The 21789-nt window shown below is 58.0% G+C and overlaps 1 protein-coding gene across 3 annotated transcripts in view; it reads right to left on the reverse strand.

Annotated features, from left to right (window-relative positions):
* The window catches only part of CABIN1 (calcineurin binding protein 1), a 151405-nt gene that overhangs the window by 26684 nt on the left and 102932 nt on the right, over positions 1–21789 (reverse strand). For all 3 annotated transcript variants that reach the window (XM_044379954.3, XM_026487907.4, XM_057305903.1), the window contains exon 29: positions 19771–19884. In XM_044379954.3, coding sequence (XP_044235889.1) covers positions 19771–19884 — 114 coding nt within the window. The remainder of the gene's footprint in view (positions 1–19770; positions 19885–21789) is intronic.

Below are 21789 nucleotides of genomic sequence, written 5' to 3' on the forward strand. Positions count from 1 at the left end.
TCTGGAGAGAGACTAGCCTGGGACATTATGTGCTCCCAGAGGTCTCCAGCTTCCTCGGCCCTGCCCCGGGGACCTCACAGTACCCAGCACTCCAAGCCCTGGTTTGTGCAAGCCCTCTCCAGAGTCCCGTGAGATGGGCACTGCCATCTCTAGCTGACAGACCATGGCACTGAGGCCCAGAACCAGGAGGTGGGAATCACTCTCCCTGAGCCCCCAGGAGGAAGCATTCCTGTGCACAGTGGAAGCCCCCTGGGGCTTCACATGAGAGTGCTGAGACAGGAGACCCTGGTGGGCTTGCATTAGATCCTCAGGAATTCTCTGGGCCCAAAAGAGCCTTGGGCCCCTTCTGGGACTTACCAGTACCCTACGCAGGAGAGCTCCCATGGGTCCTAACTGCCCACAAAGCACCTGGATGTGCAGCACACAGGCCCGTGACTGCTGTCCAGGGAGGATGGCAGCTCATCCCCAGGGCCACCCCTGAACCTTGACGGCTCCTGCAGCACTCTGCCAGCCTCAGGGGCCCAGGAGGCCAGGCCACCGACCATGCTCACCCAGAGTCCGGCAGGAGCCCCGGCGAGCAGGGTCTAACCTGTGGGCTGCCTGCTCTGGGGCAATCCTGGGGATCGGGGTGCCCCTGCCACCTGTCTGGATGTTGAAGGGCATGCTCCAGCCTGTCCGTGGAGAAGGACCGATGTTAAGTGGATGTGCTGGCCCTGGGCTGCATGCAGGCCTCGGGGCAGGAGGAGCCCCATGCCATCAGAATGTCCACTGCCTTTCCAAGGGATATCTGACCTTAAATTGCCACAGCAAACTTTGACGATTGATCATAAGAAAACAAAAGTCCTGAGGATACTGCCTGGTCCTACAGGGACTTCCCCAGGCAGAACCCTCTCCCCAGTCCAGCTCCAAGACAGGTGGGTCACCATGGAGAGGACAACGGTGGCAAGGGCAATAGGTAGGTGGCCCTGAGAGCCACCTCCCCACCCCTGGCTCGAGGCCCCTGGTTGAGGGCCAACTCTGAGAAGTGCTGACCCATCACGTCCCCAGATGCTGTCCACCCAGCAGCCCCTGGCAGCCCACGGGGAGGCAGGGAAGGCAGGGCTTCACCCATTTTCATGTTGGGAAGCTGGGTGGCCAACATTCCCCTTTGCAGCCCCTATACGGCCCCTCCCCCCACCCTGTGCTGTCTGGCCACGTTTATTCTCTACACCACAGCCATCTCGAAAATGCCAACTGCCCGCTGCCCTTAGGACAGAGGCCTGGCCTCCCCCGAAGCACTTGTGCTCCCATGGGTGGCTGCAGAGAGGGAAAGCCGAGCTGGCTCTCCAGGAGCCCAGGGATGATCACCAAAGCCAGAGAAACTAGAGAAAGCAGAACTGAGCGGCTGTGGCCTTGTCTGGATGAGCAGCCCCTAGCAGGAGCACGTGGGGTGAGGAGGGCAAAGTCTCAACTGTCTCAAGGTGTCAGTGTTGAGTGAGAAGCCACAGAGAAGGATGAATGCTGGCCCGTGGGGCAGACGCTGTCACCCTGTGTCACCTACTAGAAAGAAAAACATGCTGTGTCCCTGGGTGTGGAACCCAGACCAATGGGTGAATGTGTGTATGTCCCCAAGCCTCTGCCTCAGCATGTCCTCACCCTGGGGTGGACCAGCAGAGAGGGCAGATGGGGCACTCTTCACCCTTTTCCGGACACTTTCTGGTCACTGGAGCAGTGCAGCCCTCTGGAGTGGTAACCACAGCTTCCTTAGAGACAGTCGCTTGGCCTTTGGTTGATGTGCCAGTGAGGGTAAGCAGCCCCCAGCAGAGGTGGGTTCCTGGCCCAGTGAAGCCAATTAGATCCCAGAGCTGGGCTGCTGCCCCAGATGCTGTCAGCTGAGTTGCCCAGGGGACCATGTGGCCCTAGTGGCCCCCTGCAACCATCCCTTCTCAAGACCTGAGCCAACACGGACCTGCAGGTTGCCTCTGCTTCCTTTCTGCTGACTCTGACCTTAGTCCCCACTTGACCTAACCCCATCTTCCCGCTTGGCTGAGTCCAGGGCTGCCTTTAGGTGGCAAGAATGCTCCCTGGAGTTAACAGTCCCAATCCTCAGCCTTGGGAGTTCTGAGCTGCCAACTGGTTTGGAGGCACAAGCCTCACTGCTGCTCACCTGCCTCCCTGCTATGGGACACTGGCTCTATGTGACGTGTGCTTGGGCAGCCTCTCTGCCAAGTGCATGCCAGCCTAAGATGCTGGGCCTTCCAGTCTCATGCTAGCCAGCTTCCTCTCCCCTCCCTGATGGCTAAAACAGCGAGATGTGCCTCTCCTCCCCAGGTATACAGACCCCCAACTACAACCCCACTTCATTCTCATATGCTAGGGCTGCTGGTACTCAGAAATTCTTTAGACTGCTCTGTGGCTGCAAGATTGAATCCAGCTGTTCTGCCTGTATGACCATGAGTGAGGACACAGTGGTGGGGGAACAGGGAAATGACATGTCCAGGGAAAGAGCCCAGCTGCGGTGCACAGGGCGCGATGCAAGGATCCCTGTCCCTCACGCTAGGGCTACGTCTGCCTCAACAGACAGCTGTGCCTATGCCGTGTGCAGTTCCGCAGGGAGTGGCGTGTGGGCCCCTGGCAAGCATACATTCCCACCGGTGCCTTCCCAAGAGGGGAATGCCACGTCCACATCCCCAGTCACCACGAGGCAGACATGGACGCCAGGGCTCTCATGGGCAGGGACTGATGCAGCCACAGTCCACATCAACTCAGCTCACCTGGCACTTCCAGCCCAGCCAGCGTGGGGATCAAGAGCAGAGGTGGCCACAGAGGGAGAGAAACTAGAACGAGACAAAGGGACAGGGCAGCTTCCTGAGGAAGACACAGTGGCATCTGGGCTGGGTGCTGTTGGACACGGATCTCCCCACACAGGGGAACAGAATGGAGGAGGAGAGACAGGTGGGGGGCCTGTGACATCAGGGACAGCCAAAAGGACCATGTGGAGGGGCCTCTGTGGAGAGAGAAGGGTTGCAGGCAGGGCAGAGAAGGGAGGCCAGCAGGCTGTGGTACCTCTTGGGGCAAGCTGGGTCTTGGGGTGTGATTGATAGGGACCATGAGAGCCTCCTTGGAGCGAGAAGATGCTTACAATGGGCTCCTCTGAGCCCACCCCCATGTCAGGGCTGGGAATGAGAGCTGCGTCCAGGCTTCTAGAATCGCCCACTCTTTGGAGGACTGCTGAGCTGCTTCCGCTTCATCTCAGGAGGGAAGCCTGCATCCTAGAAAAGCCATGTCTGACATGCACACTGAGAAAACTAGGACAGTCTATCGTCCGACCCCAGGTTCCTAATAAATGGCCTTTGTGAGCTTGGAAGGTCGGGGACGGGGGGCAGCTCTGGCTCCTCTGGCTGGGCTGCTAAGTGAGGGGGAGTGATAGGAACCTCAGTAGGGCCAAATTCAAGGCACGAGTGGCCGCAGTAGCTGTGGCCCATGCCAGGTTTCTTCCCTGGATGGCCCCCACAGGATCCTCGTGCAGGGAAAGGCCAAGCTGAACGGTGGGCAAGGGTGAGCAGACACCAACCACAAGAGAGGCGAGGTCCTAGACAAAGCTGGCACCTCCATGGGCATGTGGGTTCCCAAGCAGGTCCACCATTTTCTCCTGCCCCACAACAGCCAGAGGCAGAAATCTCATATACAGCATCAGAAGGGGGAACAAACTCGTCCAGATGCATCCTGAGGAGCAGGGCTCAGTCAACAGTCCACAAAGGTGCCCCCGAAGCAGAACACATTTGAGATGTGACCAGAAGACGCAACCCAGGCGCAGCACCCTTCCTCCCTCTGGAGTGATGTGCAACCTCTGTGATGGCACTGGGGCCTCCCACCCATGCTCTAGGGGACGGGACAGGGCTCCATCCCCAAGCAGTGGGGTCACCCATTCAGAGTGGCTCCCACACAGGCAGGATGCTGCCGCTGGCCCACAGCAGAAGCTCGAAGCCCAAACACAGCACTCTCTGTGAGCCAAGCCACACAGACCTGCCCGGGACATGGGTCTTATTCCTCCATGGCCAGAAACTACACCCCCCCAGACTCCCCTCAGACACTCTGCAGGGCTCTTTTTGGCCCTGCCCCAACATTCTCCCTAACCTCTACCCCTCAGGCCCTTCTCCAGGCCTTCTCTCCAAGCTACACAGCCCACTGCTCTGAGAGCTCCCCACTTGACCACGGCACTGCAAGCAGGACACCCTATGGTGGGGGCCCCACTGCCACAGGACAGAGCCAGCCTGCTGGCCATAGATACAGGGCTGACCCACTCTACCTTCTCCACCACTCCTGCCCCGAGCCATGAGGACCCTCACACCCCACACTGCCTCCCTTGGTTCCCTTGGTTCCCTCTCCTGGAACGCCTTCTCCCTGGTCTGACAATCTGGCCTACTCCTCCAGGAGTGTTCCCGACTACCTGCTCCCCCTCCACTTGCTGAGGCTGGTAGATACCCCTCCCCTGCACCCACAGCACCCCGAGACTCACAAAGTAGTACACTCAGGGTGCCCAGGCCAAGCGCTGGGGTGGGTACTGACACCCAACCTCATACAGAAGTGAAGCTACGGGGGTGCCTGGGTGGCTCAGTCATTAAGCATCTGCCTTCGGCTCAGGGCGCGATCCCAGAGTCCTGGGATCGAGTCCCACACTGGGCTCCCTGTTCTGCTGGGAGCCTGCTTCTTCCTCTTCCACTCCCCCTGCTTGTGTTCCCTCTCTTGCTGGCTGTCTCTCTCTCTGTCAAATAAGTAAATGAAAATCTTAAAAAAAAAAAAAAAAGCAGTGAAGCTACGGAGGGTAGTGGGCTCCTGTGCTCCTGAGCACAGCTATCTCCTGTCACCCGGGGGAGGGCTCCTCAGCTGCAGCCCTTGGGGGCCAGCCTTCCATTTCAAAGGCCTCCAGGGCACCACCTCACTGGGTTTCACAAGCCCCTGCCCCTGTGGCAGAGCCAGGTTCACTTCCCACCTGTGAGGAGCCTGGGCCTGAGCCTCAGCCAAAGCATGGCCTGGAGCCCAAAGCTCCCCACCTTCCTCCAAGTAGCTCCCAGTGGGCGTCTCTCTGAGAATAAAGCCCAGCGCTGACCTGAAGGGGCTGAGGCGGCCAGGCGCTGAGAGAGGATCCTGCTGCCTGGGGCTCCCTGTGACCAGTGTTGGGTGGGCCTTCCCTGTACCCCAGAGCTGGCCCCTACCAGTACTTGTTCTACGTGGGGAAGCTGGAGGAGTGGGGTGTGGCTGGACAGAATCTGTGACTCTATGCTGCTGCAGGGGATGGGCTGGAGTTCGAGGGCAAGTTCCACCTGTTCTGACACACCCTGATTTTAGATTTCTTATACATATTTAGAGATCAGCATTTAAATTTGTTTTTAATCAACCAAATTCCTGTACTTCCTTCAAGAGGCCTTCCCAATTGGCTTTGATCCATCTCGCCTTCTCTTCCACTGGCCCTAGTGAGCCCTCTCACCTACGTGCCTTATGTCATCTGGGTCCCTTCCCCCAGCTCCCTCCTTCTCCTGCAGGGACCCTCCTGGACCCTCTCCTGGGCACAATGTCCCCGGGGCACATGGCAGGCAGAACCGTTATAACCCCCTGAGGTAGGTCTATTCAACCCCACTTTGCAGATGAAGAAACCGAGCCTTACAAAATCTGACTGGCTTGTCTGGAGCCACCCAGCTGTATGGGTGGAGCGAGGCATGGAGCAGGGCCTGAGCCTGCCCTTGTGAGGGAATCCTTGCTCTGCCCCCAGGGGCACTGGTGGCCACAGCCCATCACCATGGAAACCAGGCAGGGACTCCTGGAGCTGGAGCTCTGGTTTGGATTTTAAACCCAATGCTGCTCTCTCAGAAGCAACTTGGTCAAACTTTCCAAAGAGGAAAAGTGGAAAAGGGGGGCTGGAGGAGGAGGAGGAGAGCAGTTCCCAGACTGAAGCCACCCCAGAAAGAAGGCCTGGTCACCGGCTTAAGAAGCCTTGTCTGGGTTGGCAGAATGGTGGCAGGGCAGAGACCCCGCAGCGTCTCCACGGCTCCTGCCCCTCCTTCCCAGGAGCCTGGACAGGACGGGAGTGTGGCCGGGGCAGGTGGCACCCAGCCCTTCCTGTCTGCTGGAGAGGCTGCCTTTTCATGTTTCCTAGTGGGGTGTGTAGGAAAACGTTCTTTTGGAAAACGGGCTGGAAAACCACTGACCTCATCCACTGGCCCACCTTTGGAGATGGGGAAACTGAGGTCAGCAGGGACCAGGACCAGGAAGTCAACAGCAAAACTATACTCTGAGGGCAGTGCAGCCTCCACCTTGCCCAGAGTAGGATACGCAGGAAGATATGTGGACCAGGCATGTGGTATTCCCATCCCAGCCACGCTCCAGGCCCTGCCTGCCATCCACAAGCCCCGGCCACATGTGCAGAGGCTCCTGGCTTGAGAACCCCCGCACAAGGCAACCTCACCATCACGCAGAGTAAAAGATGGGAGACCTCAGGCCAGAGTGTGACCTTCGACCCTGGGGCTTAAGGGCAACCACGGCCCCCCAGAGGGGCAGCCCCATGCTCACAAGAATCCATCACGAACAAAACCTGGTGGCCTTGCCACCGGGTATGTTCTTATAGGAGAGCATCTCTGGGCCACGGGAGGTACTGTCTGCGCCCCTCACTCGGGCTCCTATGGCCAATGCCCATTGCCTCAGGAAATCCATCCTGCCAGCTTCCACTCTAGCTTAGGATGCCTCCGAGCGGCCAAAGGCTGTGGGCAGCTCACCCTGAACCCCCAAGCTCCCCTGAGGGTACCAATGACCTGTCTGGAGGGATACCCAGGAAGCCTTGGCAAGGAAGGGGAGGCAAATGGGCAGGGAGTAGATGCCAGAGGGCAGCAGCCATAGCCACAGCTCTGGGGAGGACAGGCAAAGGCCAGCAAATACAGGCCTGCCCATCTGTCCCCACCCCTGCTGCAAGACCCCTTTGGGACCCTCAGCTGCTCTCCACCCCTGCCACCTCCCACATCTGGAATCCTCCCTGGTCGGGGGATGCTACTGCTTCCTCTTTTTATCACCTAGGTGGGTTTTGGGGAAACAGAATAGGGAGGCTACATGCTGCCAACAGCCCACCAGTCACCACTGTTGCCAGGGAGGGCCAGGCAGGGCAGGGTGGGTCTCTCCCGTGACCTGGGGCCCCTGTCTACCTGCTCAGGACAGGGAAGTCACACACTCTGGTAGGGTTTAGGCCCAGAAAAGGCTCTGGGCTGCACAGGGCTACCTCTTGGGGCTCAGATATATGACTTGTGGCCACCTCAACACAGGGCTGGGACCACAAGGCTCTCAAGTGTCAGATGCTGGAAATTCCCATCTCCCATCTCAGAGATGAAGAGATTGAGTCTGAGAGGTCATGTGCCACCCTGCAGAAGACACAGTACTTCCACACCCTGGCTCAGTCAGTGGGTACGCCAGGCCCATGGGGGCGGTACTATAGCAGGAAGCAGAGCTCCTAACTCACACTGCCTGGCTCAGGGGCCTGGAGCTTGCCACCTCGGGTTCCTCATCTGCAAAAAGGGTAATGCAGCACCCCTCCTCCCTGCAGGGTTTGGATGGGGCCAGCTGGCCAGAGCCTGGCAAGCAGGATGAAGCCCAGGGCAGAGGTGGGCAGTCACGTCTGCAGGCCCCCTCCTGTGTGCCCTGGGTACCATAGCCAACAGCATGGGCTCCTACCTCAAACCTTGCCAGGCCAGGTGCAGGCTGGGTGTGGGTGGGTTGGTGGGAAGGGGGATGGGGGGCAGGGAGAGGTCTGAGCTCTCTGAGGCCAGGCCCTTTGGGGTGGGAATCCCAGCTTTGCTCCTTCCAGGCTGTGGTGCTGTGCCCGTGCTGCCATTGTCCTTAGCCGCAGCTTGCTCGCCATGAAACGGGGATCAGGGGGTTGCAGGGCGGAATAATGAAGGAAGTGCCTGCCGCCCCTGAGATTCCCTGCACGCGTGGAAGCAAGCCCTGTGGCCTCCCTCTCCTCCCTGGCAGAGGCCCCCTCAATGACATTCTTCCCCACTTCTAGCTTTCCATTGGGCCATACCCACTGATTGGCCGCCTGCAGCCTGGGGATGGGGGCACAGGGAGGGCCCGCCAGGGAGCCCCCCTCTTCTTCCTGGCCTTGAGGTGGGGTGCCTACAGCCTCAGCAGCCAGAGCCCTCCCTCAGGCTCTCCCCTCATTCCCAGCCATCCTCAGGTCCTTGGTCTGAGTAGGCTGCCTGCCCTGTTCTGCTTTCCAAAGCCTTGCCAAGGCCCGGGCCTCCTCCTAGAAGTGCGCCTCCCCCAACTGCCTTTGGCACCATGGTGCTGCCCCTCCAGATGGTATGCCTGGGCCTGGGACGGTGTCCCAGGGGACAAAGCTCAGAGCTCTCTGACAGAGCTGAGACAGTTACATGCAGTGCCCCAGAAAGATACAGCAGGGACATGTATCCAGGAGCAAGCCTCTAAAAACTAATGTGCAGTGGGAAAAGAAGTCTGCGCTGGAAAATGTTCTTCTCTTCAGGAATGTTAAACAGCAAGCTCCTGACTGAGCACCCCCAGTGCCTGGGTGGAGGGGGCTGTGGGCTGAGGTCAGTTCTGGATGTGTACACAATCACTGCCGTCCCCCCGGGCTGGCCAGAAACTCTGGCGTGGAGGCTGGCCCACAGGATGCGGGTCCCAGGCCTGGGCTCTAGTCTGGGCTCTGCCACTTGCTGGCTGTGTGGCCCAGGGCAAGTCACAGCTGTGCCATCCGCAGGGGTCTCCACGCCCCCTTGCAGGACTGGCATGATGTGCGGGACCATGAATGCCAAGGGCTTAAACATATCCTCTCCCTCTGCCCAAGCATCCTGGCACTGCCACAACTGTGGATCCATTTCTGGAGATGAAAACTGTCTCCAATGGCCAGAAAAGACTACACACTGGGGGAATGACCATCTAAAGCCTGTTTACATTTGATTGTTGGTGGTTTTTAAAAAATTCTAGCTGTGAATGAGGGCAGCTGGGCTTGGGCAGGGATTGAGGATTGTGCTGTGGTCCTGTCAGGATAGGGGCCTGGGCGTCCTGTGGCTTTGTCTCCACTGCCCCACTGCAGGCCAGCCCCTTGGGCCAGGACACTCTGCAGCTTCTCAGGTAGGAACCAGCCCTCCTCTCCCCCCTACCCCCCCCCCCCCCGCCACCTGCCACCTCTTGGGCTCCCACAGCTCCCACAGAAAGGGAGACAGGGATGTGGACAGGAAGGCCTACAGGCTGAACCTGGGCCCAGCAAGCTGGAAGCTGTGAAGTTCGACAGAGCTTGCAGAGCCCAGGACATGGGAAGGAAGGAGAACCCGAGGATAAGCTAAGAAGCCACACAAGTTTGCTAACCTTTTTAAGACTCTTAAAAACTGGACCTTTTTTCCCTGGAGAACTTGAAGTGAATCTTTTGTTTACTTTTGCAACTGGCCCATAGATCATCTCAACAATGCTAAAAATAGCACCACTGCAGCAATTTCTACTACAGCCAAGGAGCTCAGATTTCCTCAATTTAAACTTTTCCCTTCTTTTCTGTTCTCTAATTCCCACTGTGATGTGACTGGGTTTCCTTTAACCCCGACAATGGCGCTGCTGCGCGGCTCTGGGGATCTTAGGAGGAGGGGGAGGCCAGGACACCTGCCACAGTCACCTCCACCGAGGCAGGGCCAGGAGCAGTGCCTGATCCCGTCCCTCACTGGCCAGGTGGGATATCTGCAGCCACTGGGGACTCGGCACCATGGGGGAAGAGGAAAGCCACAATGAAGTCCCAGATAATTTCTTCTGAGCACCAGATGACATGGGTGCGTAGGAAGTAGTGGGACGATGAGCAGTGGCCCCTCTGTGGCGTCCTGGAGTCCCACATGCACACACGCAGACGCAGGGCCCACACCACACTGGGTAGAAGTGTGTGGGACAGTGGACCTGGTGCGCCAGAGTAGGCTGAGCTTCAGCCCACCCCCGCCTGCACCCCCATGCTTCCTGTCCTCACGGCCCTGCCTATTATCTCACTGGTCTGAAGGAGCCCTGCGTCCCTCCTCTGCCTGTCTCTAGGGTCTATCCACTGGCTGCCATGCCCACCACCTGGGACCTGGCTCAGGTGCGGACTTGCTGGGTAACCAAGCCTCGGTGTCCTTATCTGTAAGGCAGGGATACTGGCACTACCTACATCTCATGGGTTACAAAGATTCAGTGAGCAATATCATCTGTAGTGGAGTCCCCAAAAGTAGCAGGTTGGCAGTGCTGTGGGCCCTGCCCCAGCCTGGCCCCTCCAGTACATTGTGTCGGCAAGCGTGATGTCTTGAAGATCTCTTCCCTCCTAGCCCCTCTGTCCTACGAGGAAGTCCATACTCTGCATCTGGCCCAGCCAACGCCTCTGCAGGCACACGGCTCCCTCCTGATGCCCATGCTGGCTCATGCCTCCCTCTGTGCAGAAGCCCGCCAAGCAGACACCTCCTCCAATGTCACCTCCTCTGCCTTTCTCCCACTGTCAGCTCCCCCTCAGATTCTGGGGTCTCAGCCCTAGGAGGGGAAGGGGTTTATTCAGGCCTGAGGGTCTCAAAGAGCATGTGTACAGTGACTGCAGTGGTGGGGCTCAGGCACGTCCTGACACTTGCTGGAGGAGACCATCTAGGGCAGGGCTGGCGGGGGGTCAAGAGGAGGTAGGGTAAGCTTGGGAAGGCTGGGCGGCGCAATGACCCTATGTACGGAATAGACTGTGAGGCTTACCACAGAGGAAAGCCCCTATGCAAAATGGCCCTCAACCAGTATGTTTTCAGAGGCTGAAGAAGGCACTAAAGCCAAAGGCCTGTGGGCAGGAGGGGCAATGACAGCCAGGTGAGGTTCCAAAATGGAGGCCAAAGGGTGGTGGGACTTACTTACATTTGGCTTAAACAAACCCACCCCTGTCCTCACCTCCTCATGGCCTTCCCCCATCTAGCCACTCCTACCCAAAACCCACCGTGAGCTCTGGGCTCCCACAGCTTTTGTTCACCAGCTCACCTCCCCCAGGACCTGGGTACCCCTCAAGAGGGGCCTCTCTAATGGCTTGAAGGAAGACAAAATGCACCATAAGGTGACAAAGAGCCATGGAGAGAGTGCCTCACCACCAGGAGGCCTCAGAGCAAGGGAGGGGCAAAGGACTCCACCAGCCAAAGGTGGTGGCAGAGGCACAGGACACAATCTGCCACTGCCCACAACAGACATCACTAATGGAGCAGAGAGAGCCTGGATGCGGCCGCTGATTTCCCAACACATCAGCTGAAGGAGCCAGTCGTGGAGTAGGACAAACCCGGGTTTGCACTTGAGCCTCACCACTTGCTAGCTGTGTGATCTTGGGTCACTCCCTGGGCTTCTGCACACCGTTCAAAGGGGGCAGACGGAACCGATCTCTGCAGGGTGTTCCCCCCCCCACTGTAGCGTGACTGCTGACAAGTACTGCTGCAGTACTACACCCCACCAATGCCCCTTCAGTGCCATCCTCTCCTAGTACCCAGAGCAAGCACATCAGCTGGGGAGTGGCCTATGAACAGGGCCTGAAAACAGGGTCACGAGTTCTGCTGTCCAACAGGGGAAGCCATATCAGCCTGGTGAGCAGAGGATAGAAAAGGGCTTTTGATTTTGACAGCCGAGGGCACCTGCTGGTGTCAACTTCCCCATCTGTACAATGGGGATAATAATAGTATCTAAGCCACTCACACATGCTGTGGAGGATCAAAGGCGGCACCCCAAATAAACCCCCCAGTGAGTGCCTGTAAATGGGGCCAGTCCTGCCATTTGCTGCCGTGGGCCAGGCTGGGCACAGATGCTCTGGCCCTGTGGCAACAGTGGCAGCCTCCACTGTTACTGTGCCCTGCCTCAGGAGCCCCAGCCCCGGGGTGGAGCCAGGCAGGGATTGTCTACCATAGACAGGTGACCCAACCCAGTCGTGCCCACACAGGCCCAGTGTCCACACCAGCCAACAGTACAGTCCTGGCCCCCAGGGGTGGTCCTGGCCTCTAGCATGGCCCAGCTACTGACTCCAGCCCCCACCAACCTGGAATCCTAGCCCCACCTGCTAGGGCAGGGCTAGACACCCATGTTCCCCTGCCCACTGCCACACCATCCTCCCTACCCAGCCAATGAACCATGCGGGCAACACTCCTGCTTGGGAGCAGCTGGGCCGATCCCAGTGTAGGAGCCAACCTGTCCCTGGCTTTCTGCTCTCCTTCCCTCATGTGCAACTGCGGGCTACCACCCACGGGCTTCAGCACCAGAGTGAGGTTCACGTTCTTCCTCCAACAGGGACGGGTTGTGGGACCTCACCTGCTGGCACTTCCACGAAATGGGCCTATGGACACAGGACCTCACCAACACTGTAGCTGGCCCAGGGCCTGGCGCACAGCAGGTTTAACAATGGGGCAACACATTCCCTGAGGTGTGGGCACAGGGACAAGCAGTGGTGGAACCTGAATGGGTCACAACCGGTCCTGACAGTAGCAAAGTTGACATGGGTGGACTGACTTCAGGAAAAGCTGTGGGTCTGTTGCCAACCGGGGGCTTCCTATTCCGACGTTCCCTGGCCCTGACCGGAGAGGGTGGGCGGGACTTTGCACTGGAGCGCCCCACGGCCAGAACACCCCACGCCAACGCTCCCGGGGCTTGTTTACTGTTGGGAGGCAGGACAAATCTGCTGCTGCCAGAAGCGGTATAGGGTGTAATTAACTGGGTGGAGACCAACACCTCATCCCTGGGTTGTGCCTTGGTCTTCCCTGATGTCTGCCTGTTGCAAAAGGCCCCGAACTTGGGGCTGGCATCCGGGGGTGGGTGTCAGTGACTCAGCTCAGGGGTAGGTGCAAGCGAGGAAAGGGCTGCCCACAGGCCCACCATGCACCGTGCCTCTCGGGAACTAGGAGGGGGCTGGTAGTGGGAAAGAAGGGCCAAGTCTAGCCCTGCAGGAGGCAGATGTCTTGAGCACAGACCCCAGGACCTGGCCAGGACTCACCCAAGCCAGGACGGTGCCTGCTGTCCCTCACTCTGGGGCTGCTCGCTTCCCAGTTAACCCCATCCCAGGAAACTCTCAAGGGCAGGTCTTTAAGTGTGCCCACCTGCTGAGCACTACACCAGGGGAATGTGCTGGGGGGCGGGGTGACAGAGACACTGTTGTAGATGAGGTCCCTCTTGGGAGTGTGCCCTCCAGAAGCTGTGCCCTGCTTGGCACCACCGGCTTCCATCTGGACCCCTGGCTCCCTCCCGAGGGCTGGGCCACTGTCTCAGGCCCAGCCGTGCATTAGGCTCAGAGGCTGGGCTACCTGCCTGGGAGGTGGGCCCGCTGTGCCTGCCCCTTCCTAATACTTGGCATGTGCTCACTGGGTAGGTGGAGGGGGACCCCCCAAGGTCACACAGCCAACTGGCAGCAAGTTAGAGTAGAAGGGATGTGACTGATTCTTGCCTAGAAAGATGGGGTGCCAGGGGTTTTAGAGGCCTTCTCTCCTTTTCCCCAGCTCTGCTGGGTGGCTCTCCCCCAAGCTGGCTGCCCAGCCTGTGGAGGCCCTTCCTCTCACATCAGGGCCCTCAGGGAGCACTCAGGCTCCAGGGCTGGGGACCACACAACACGATCCTTTGAAGAACAAAGACAACTCGTGACGACTATCTCCCAACACTTTAAGCAACGTGGACTCAGGACAAACAGAACCATAGAGCCCACGTAGTGGCTGCTGGGTAGCAGTGCACATCAGGGCTGGAGCAGACAGAGGCCCCAGCCATAGGTATAGGAAGGGGCTCGGCCTTCCCAATCACCCCATAGATAGGCCAAATGAAAGTCATCTGTGGTTCTGAGGGCCAGGAAAGGTGGAGAAGGGGCTGGTGAGAGGGAACCTGGACAGCATCCAAAGAACCACCTGGCTTCCGACATGTGGAGGCACTGGTTTTGGAAGGCCTGTGACCTTGTCCTGGAGACTTGCGCAGGTCTGAAGAGGGAGACCAGGGAAGGCCATGTTTTTGTACCAGTGGAGAACTGGAAGCTACTGCTCCCCTTGGAAGAGGGCAGCTAGATAAGCTGGAACACAGACAGCAGAGCCCTCTGCAGCACTGACCAAGGAGTGAGCACGACCTGCACCTACAGGTACCAAGGGCCACACCAGGCCATGCAGGAAGGGGCCTCTGTGGTGGGCAGAGGCAGCCCTGCATTTCAGACTGCCCCACTCGAGCCAGGGCAGGGTCTGAACCTCTGGAGGGCCCGGGCCCTGTAAGAGATGGGGCTCCCATCCCTGGCTCTAGCCATGCCCCTTCTGGTACCAGCCCTGCCCTCCTGAAGCACCACTGGGATCCACAGATAAGCCCCAAAGCCCCACGCGGGCTGACTCCTGATCCTAAGGGTGATTGCGTGATGTGCCAAGCACATGCTGGGCGAGGGCTTCCATTTGCCTATTGTGACCACCTTGCCAACAGGCAGCCCCGTGCCTTATGCGGGGCTTGGGAAGGGGTGGAGTGGCCAGGAGCCAAGCCCACCCAAGTCCAAAGTCTGTGCTCTTCTCAGTGTCCCCAGGGCCTGGGGACCTGCCCTGGGTGCCGCTGGCCATGGGCTGCTCGCCTGAGGGGCAGGCAGACCCACACATGGGGCAGGAGGGGCTACGGGGGCACCGCGACAGGGCAGCCAAGTCCCAGCAAGCCAGCACATCCCCTCTACTGCCTCAAACTCGAGCAACAGCCTTGCCCACCCCACGCAGTCTCGGACGCAGGAAGCCGTGCTAGTTGGGCCCTCAGCTTCCTTTGCTTCTTTCACAGTGGCTGGAAACTGGGTTGAAACAAGAAAAAACCCTGCCTGCTAAAATAAGCAAACATTTTGGGAAAGGAAGGAGAGCCATCTCTGGCTTGGTTACTATGGGAACATTTCTGCAGCAACTATAAGAGGGAGAGAAGTTCACTCTGGACAGAGCAGCCCAGCTCCAGTCTATGCAGGCCCACCTGCCCAGAAGTGCACACACCTGTACAGGAAGCCGTAGAAGCTTCTGGGCACTCGGAGACAAGTGCTCAGCCTCCACGGTGTGCTTGGAGCCTGCTTTCCTGGCCCCCTCTGCCCAGAGAGGGACAGCCCCCCGGCCCTCCCCGCCCACAGCCCACTCAGGGCTGGCACTGGCTCAGGAGAGTTCGTATGTCCCCAGGCCCAATCCCCACCTCACGGTCCCAGTCCCCGGCCTCCCTGTCTTCCCTGCTCCCTGTTCTGCACAGTTGGCCTGACGAGCCACCTCTGAATCACACAGCCACACGCCTCCGCGGGTCCCGCCCGATGCTGTGAAAGAACAGGCGCCAGGGCCCAGACCAGGCCCTGCTGGGGCAGGGGGGCCGCAGGACCTCAACCAACAACCAACCACTCTGGCTCTGTTTTGGCAAAGACCAGACTGTTCCACCTGGTGGGAGAGGGCTGAGGAACGGGGCCCTCAGGGGGGCTCCGGCCTGCTCTGGAGCATGAGCCATGGCCCAGGAGCTCCAACCTGCTCGGCAGACAGCCCACAAGCAGGGATTTTCCACGGCAGAGGAAGGCAGTGGGCTGGGAACTGTTCCCTCGCAGTCAAGTTATGGAACAGTGGGACTGGAGATGTGCCAAGTTCATTCCTCTCTCACTCACATGCTCATCCAACCACACTGCTGCGCCCTGCTACATGCCACGTCTACGCTGCTGTGGGTTCCCAGCCAGCTGTGCCGCAGGCCCGCTGAACCCCATGTGCAAGAGCTCCCATGAGGACGGCTGCCATCAAAGCCCAGGCCGCACTCCCCGGCCCTTCAGCACCCATCCCTTTGTCTGGCTCTTCACTCTCCCCAAGAAGGCTCAGCCAGCACTGCCTCAGGCATGGCCCAGCCTTGAGGAGCTCCCCCGACAGTGCCTCTAACCTCGGCCTCTGTCTCTTGGCCCTTTCCTGACTGAGCGGCACCCGCCCCGCAGTGGGAACCCTGCCTCCAGCACACCCAAACTCTTCAAGAGTTCCCCAACTCTCCCATGTGCCCCACGGCGTCCTACAGAGTCCCTACACGGAGGGAGGGACCTGCGCGCGGGGCTCTACCGCAAGCCCGCAAGCATCCTGGGGCGGGGCGCCACAGCGGCCAGCACTGGCTGGACCAGGAGGATGTGCCTGGAGACAAGCTGTTAAGGGAAAGTGCACGAATGCAATCGGTCCACAAACAGTGAGCACCTCTCCGGGCCACGCCGGGACAGCTAGGGACTGAGAGAGGAAGACGGCACAAAGACAGGCACAGGGAGGCCCGCTGCAGCCTCCTTGGGAGCACAAAGCTGGGCGCCACACATGTGCCCACTCGAGGAGACTGTGGCCCCCACATGGCACAATGCTGGGTGGCAGCTTCAAAAGTGAGATGGCCTGTGCTCCTCAGGGAAACTTCTCTCAGACTTAATGTCAGCAAAACAAACAAACAAAAAACAGACAAAAAAACCCAGGTTGCTGAAGAGCATGTGCGTGTGTGACACGATTTTTTACAGCCGCACAACAAACTTGTCTGACTTTGTACACACACACCTGAGACAAGAAAACAGCCCAACCACGCACAGAAAGAACTCTGAGAAGGCCACGGCGTTTGGCCTCCACTGTATGTCTGGACTGTTTGCAGTGACAGTGTGACCCTATGAGACTCACACAATTTTCAGAAATTATCATTAATAAATAACAGGAAGGTCCCCTAGCCCGGGTCCTTGAGGATGATGAGGGGGCTGTCCAGACAGCCTCCTGGGTGGCATGGGTGGCCCAGGACAGTGGGGGTTTTGAGAGATGGCAGGTCAGGGTGCCTAGTGTCCCTGCCCTCACCCTCCCTGTACAACCTCCTGACAAGGGCCAGCAGCCCTGTGCCTCTGCCTCCACCCCAGGCTGAAGCATTAACCCCAATGCACAGTGGAAGGCAGAAGAGCCAGCCTGTTCCTCCTGACCTACAACCCCAGTTGTCACAGCCATGGCCCCATCCCAGCAGAGTCAGCTGAGGGGGCTCTAAGTGCTCCTCTGTAAACGTGGCAGAAAACCATTTCCTCACACTTGGTCAAATCTGCTAGACAAATTCGTGTACTGAGAGCACACAGGGTCAACAGTCTCTGGGTGTGAGGCAGGGCTGGAGGTGTCCACCCTGAGGGTCCTCCTGTAGCAATGGCAAGGACAGGGTGGGGTGGGCTCAGCAAGGGCCATTGTGTCATCAAGCACCTGGGAGCACCTGTCCTTTGGGTACTTCACAAATGGGGGTGCAAGTGTCTGGCCTCTGCCCAGAGGTTAACACTTTGGGCTAGAGAAGCACGAGGAGCCCCAACCCACCTCCAAAGAGAAGAGCCAAGAGAGCGGAGGTGGCCAGGACTTGGGCCAGAGAGGGCAGCAGCAGGTCACTGGGAAGCACGGAGAAAAAACAGCTGACACGGTGGAGGTAAAACCATGCAAATCATCTAGTCCAGGCGGGGTGGCCTGTATCTGCAGGGGCTTCTGGCTATAGGGAGGTGTTGTCCAGTTGCCAAGCTCACCCAGGGCTCTGCCAGCCTTCTCTCCCACAGGCACAGCCTGACTGCCCTTCTGCAGAACTCATTTTCTGGAAGGCCCCAGAAACCACAGAAGCTGCTACGGGGAGTGACCCCAATGGGGAAGGGGCCCCGAGCACCTGGCTGCCAGCTCAGACGTGCCCTGGGTTTACAGGCATCTGAGGTGCTGGTCTCCCAAACTGTATCATTAGGAAGGATAAGCACTCCACCCGTGAGGGAGAGGGAGGCTGGCTCTCTCCTTCCAACATTACTGTATAGTCTCTGAGGGCAAATACCAACAATGGGAGAGGGGAGAAGAAGGGAAGCTGTTTTCTTGAGCACCTACCATGTGCCAGATCCTGAATTAGGGTCATTACCCCATTATATAACTTGATCCCTACAATTACTCTTCAAGGCAGGTAATAACGGTAGCTCATTTGATAAAGGGGCTCAGGGAAACTAGCTAGCTGTCTGGCTCTAACTTCAATTTAGCAACTACAGAAAAAAACGTAACACTGACAAAGAGCCCATTTCATTAATATATAGAGTTCTCATAAATCAAAAAGAAAAAGATCAACAATCTAGTAAGAAAATTAACATGAGCAGAAATGGCACAGGAGAAGAAATTAAAACTGCTAACGTGATATCACAGACAATCCCACTAATAATAAATGAAATACGATAGCATTTCTCACCTACTGAAGAGCAAATACGTAACAGTTAAATAACATAAATGTAGAAGAGGTCTGAAAAAAATGAATCTATGTTTGGGAATGTGGGCTGGATCTTTGGAGGGTACTATCTTCTAGAACTTGAAAGGTACCACAAACCTTTCAACCAGGGAATTATTTCTAGGAATTTATCCTATGAATGAATTTCTACATATCAAAGATATACATACGAAACACGGAAATAACAAGATTGGAAACCACCTAAATGCCCATCAATAGGTAGGGTATGGGGAGGTAAATTACGGCACATCCATATGTTGGGAATACTATGCAGCTATTAAAAAGAACCAGTTCTTAAACACGCTCTAAAATAGAATTTTAAGTGAAAAAACAACAACGACAAAGGTCAGAAGCACATGTAGTTTGTCCTTTGTGTACATGTCTGTGCCCTGGCTTATAAACAGACAGACACCCTCTGGAAGGACACACACAGAATGAGGAACAGTGGCTACTGTGGCATGGTGGCTGCGGGCATCTGGGTAGAAGGGAACTTCTCTTTCTCTGCAAACCCTTGATACTGTGTAGACTGGTTACAGATTACATCTACTGCTTGTCTATAAAATACTCAGAGAGAGAGAGAGAGTGAGAGAGAGAGGGCTGGCAGGTGCAGAGCTCCTAGGCTCCATGGCACCTGCCTAGCTACTAGAAGGTCAGAGCCTAGGTGAGAAGAGCCACGGACCCAGACACCTCACTGCCTGGCTGGCTCTCAGTGGGGAGGTCCCCATTGCCACGAGACTCGAGAACCTCTAGACCCAAGACCTGCTCTCCTCAGCTCCTGTCCGGGTCAACCCCACCCTTTAGTTTCCTTCCATGTAACAGGGCATCAGGGAAAACAGAGAAGACACCGAAGCTCAGAGGGTCTGGGTAACTTGGCAAAGCCACCCAACTGGGAGCTGGCTATGCTGGGAGGGGTGGTTGAGGACTTGCTGGTGGAGCAGAGTGAGGGGCCAGCAGTCTCTGTGCAGGACAGAGCAAACGAGGGAGGGATGGGCCTGGGCAGGGTGGCCAGGAAAGGTATTTGTGGGCTTTAGGGGGGCCTCAGGGATGGAAAGCAAACAGGCCGTGGTGACAGGCCATGTCCTGGTCAAGGGGTGGGTCTCTACCCTACCCAGAATGTCAAGGCTGGAAGGGTACTGAAAGCCCAGCACTGGCCAAACTTGTTTTTTAAGCAGTAGACCTGGCTTTGGTCAGAATTTCCTGGGTGCCAAGACCACATGGGGACACATGGAGCTGCTCCAGGAGAAGCAGACATGGGCCTGGAGCTCCTTCACCACTGCCTCCCGCGGCCCCAGAATACTTGAGGCTCCAGAGAACACACTGAGCCCATCCATGCCTCTCCCCACAGACAGGCAAACCAGTGCAGACGGGGGCAGCGACTTGCCAGAAGTCGCTCGGCAGGCATGGCCCCACTCCCGAGTCTGGCGCACTCCCGACCGCGCCACCCTGCCCGCCCTCTGAGGATGCCGCAAAGCCGTGGTCCTGGGAACGTCCGCCCAGGGGGGCCACTCGCACACCTCTGGTGCAAAGCAGTGCAGCAAGCAGCCTCGGAAATCAACAAGGCAAAGTACTCACGTTGAAGAAATTGGTCTTGTTCCTCTCGCAGAAGAGCCCCTGTGCCGGCATGTGCTGCAGTTGTTGCCACGGGATACCGCTGCCTAGCAACACGTCGCGGGCCCACTGGAGGTTCTGGGGAAACAAGAAGTAGGTTGGAAGTGAGTGTGTGGGCAGCTCGCGGCGCCCACGGGGAAGGGAGGCAGTCCCCTCCTTCCTGGCTGCGTTGGCAGAGCGGCGATGAGCAGCGGCTTCTGCAGACACCGATCCCGCAGCTCCAGGGAGCTCTGGCTGTGGGCTTTGATCATCTGGCTGTGAGGTACATTTCCGGAACTGATTTCCTGCTTAGCACAGCTGACTTAGGAGAGTGTGGCCTCAGATTGCCCAAGAAGGGCACAGATAGGGACCCCTCGCCCGGACCGGCCTTAAAAAGCTACTACATGGACCCAGTGCCCTGCCTTCTATCAAGGGGAACCCCGCTGGCCTGAGTCAGCCCTGACTTGTCAGGATGTCAGCAGTACTCATCGCAGCTGGCAACACAGCCACCTTAGGCTTGGAAGAGCTGGTCCCTGTAGAATGCCAGGGCCTTAAGTGCTTGGGAGGGGACGGGGGTTCCACCCATAGTGCTCAGGCCAGTGATCTCTGGGCAATGGTGCCTCTTGGAGTCCAGGCCCAAGGGCCTGGTAAGGTGGCAATAAGAGGCTGCTAGCCCAGGTGGGACTCCGGGGCAGCACGAGAGGCTGGGTGTGGGCCTGGCTGCCTTGGCCTTCTCTAGGGCCTTCTCATTGGCTTAGAGCGCAGCCCTTCCCCACCGGCTTCAAGGCCTGCCACCTCAGGTGTCTCCCATGGAGGCTCCCACGCCAGGACCCTCTCACCCCAGCACCTGAGACAGTGCTATCTTACAAGGGAGAAGCCAGCAGGGGGCAGAGTTGGGACTGGAACCTGGACTGCCCAACATCAGACCCTCCTCTTTTCCACAGCACCCATCCCCTCCAGCCAATCAGTACTCCTCCCCCAGCCCCATCCAGGTCCCTTCCTTGCCTCTCTCACCCCTGGTGCCAGGTCTTTATCACCTCACGTCCCAATTGCTTAATGCCTTCTCACGTCTCAGCCTGCAAGCCTGTCTCACCTGCTTCCAGTGCGCTCACTACTGGTCAGGCTGAACTCATGAAATAGTCCCCCTAGTCACAACTTCTGGCCAAAGTACAAACCCCAGCTCCCTGGCTTGCTGGCTGGGGGCCCCTGCTGGGCTGCATCTGAGCCTCTGCTCCTACCTCTGCACAGAGGGACATGCACCAGGGGCTGCTGTTGGGGCTGAGGGCTGCTCTGCACCCAGTATACCAGGCCAGACCCCGCAGCTGCGAGGGGATGGGACACAGAACTGAGGGCCCGTCTGGGATGGAGACAGGTAAAGTTTCAAGCACGCATCTCCTGGATGACGCACTCACAGCAGACAAAGCTAGCTCTTCCGTGGAAGCCTGAGGGAAAACATCATCTCCTGGGGGAAGCCTGGATGATTAAGCCTGGCAGCGACTCTAAGGCCATTTCCTAAGGGCACATGGCCTGGCTCTGAAGTGGCTGAAGGCTGAGGCCCCGTAAAGTCAAGGCTGCCCTTGCCCAGCAGGGCTGCAGCCCAGCCTGGTCTAAGCAGGTTCAATGTGGGGCCAGGGACTAGAGGGCCATGGGCAGCCCAGCACATAGGACAGTAGGGCCAACCCCAGCTGGACGAGAGGGCACATGCTGTCCACAGCCCTCTGAACAGCTGACCCCTCTAAGCCTGTACTCAGGAGGCTTGCTTTTTTGCTCAGAGCCCTCCTTAAGCCCAGACACCTGCTCAGACACATATGACATGCTGAAATCAGGAGCAGACTGAGACTCTGCCTCTCTCACAGACTCCAATCACAACAGCAAGGCAAGCCCAGAGTCGGAATCACACCGAGGGCCGTGTGGGGGATGCTCTCGCTGAGGCTCAGCGGCTGTCAGGGAGGGGCAGCCACAGCTACAGTCTCCTGAGACATTACTTCTCTAGGACTCTCAGGC

Source organism: Ursus arctos, unplaced genomic scaffold, assembly GCF_023065955.2.
Source record: "Ursus arctos isolate Adak ecotype North America unplaced genomic scaffold, UrsArc2.0 scaffold_34, whole genome shotgun sequence".
Classification (NCBI taxonomy): Eukaryota; Metazoa; Chordata; class Mammalia; order Carnivora; family Ursidae; genus Ursus; species Ursus arctos.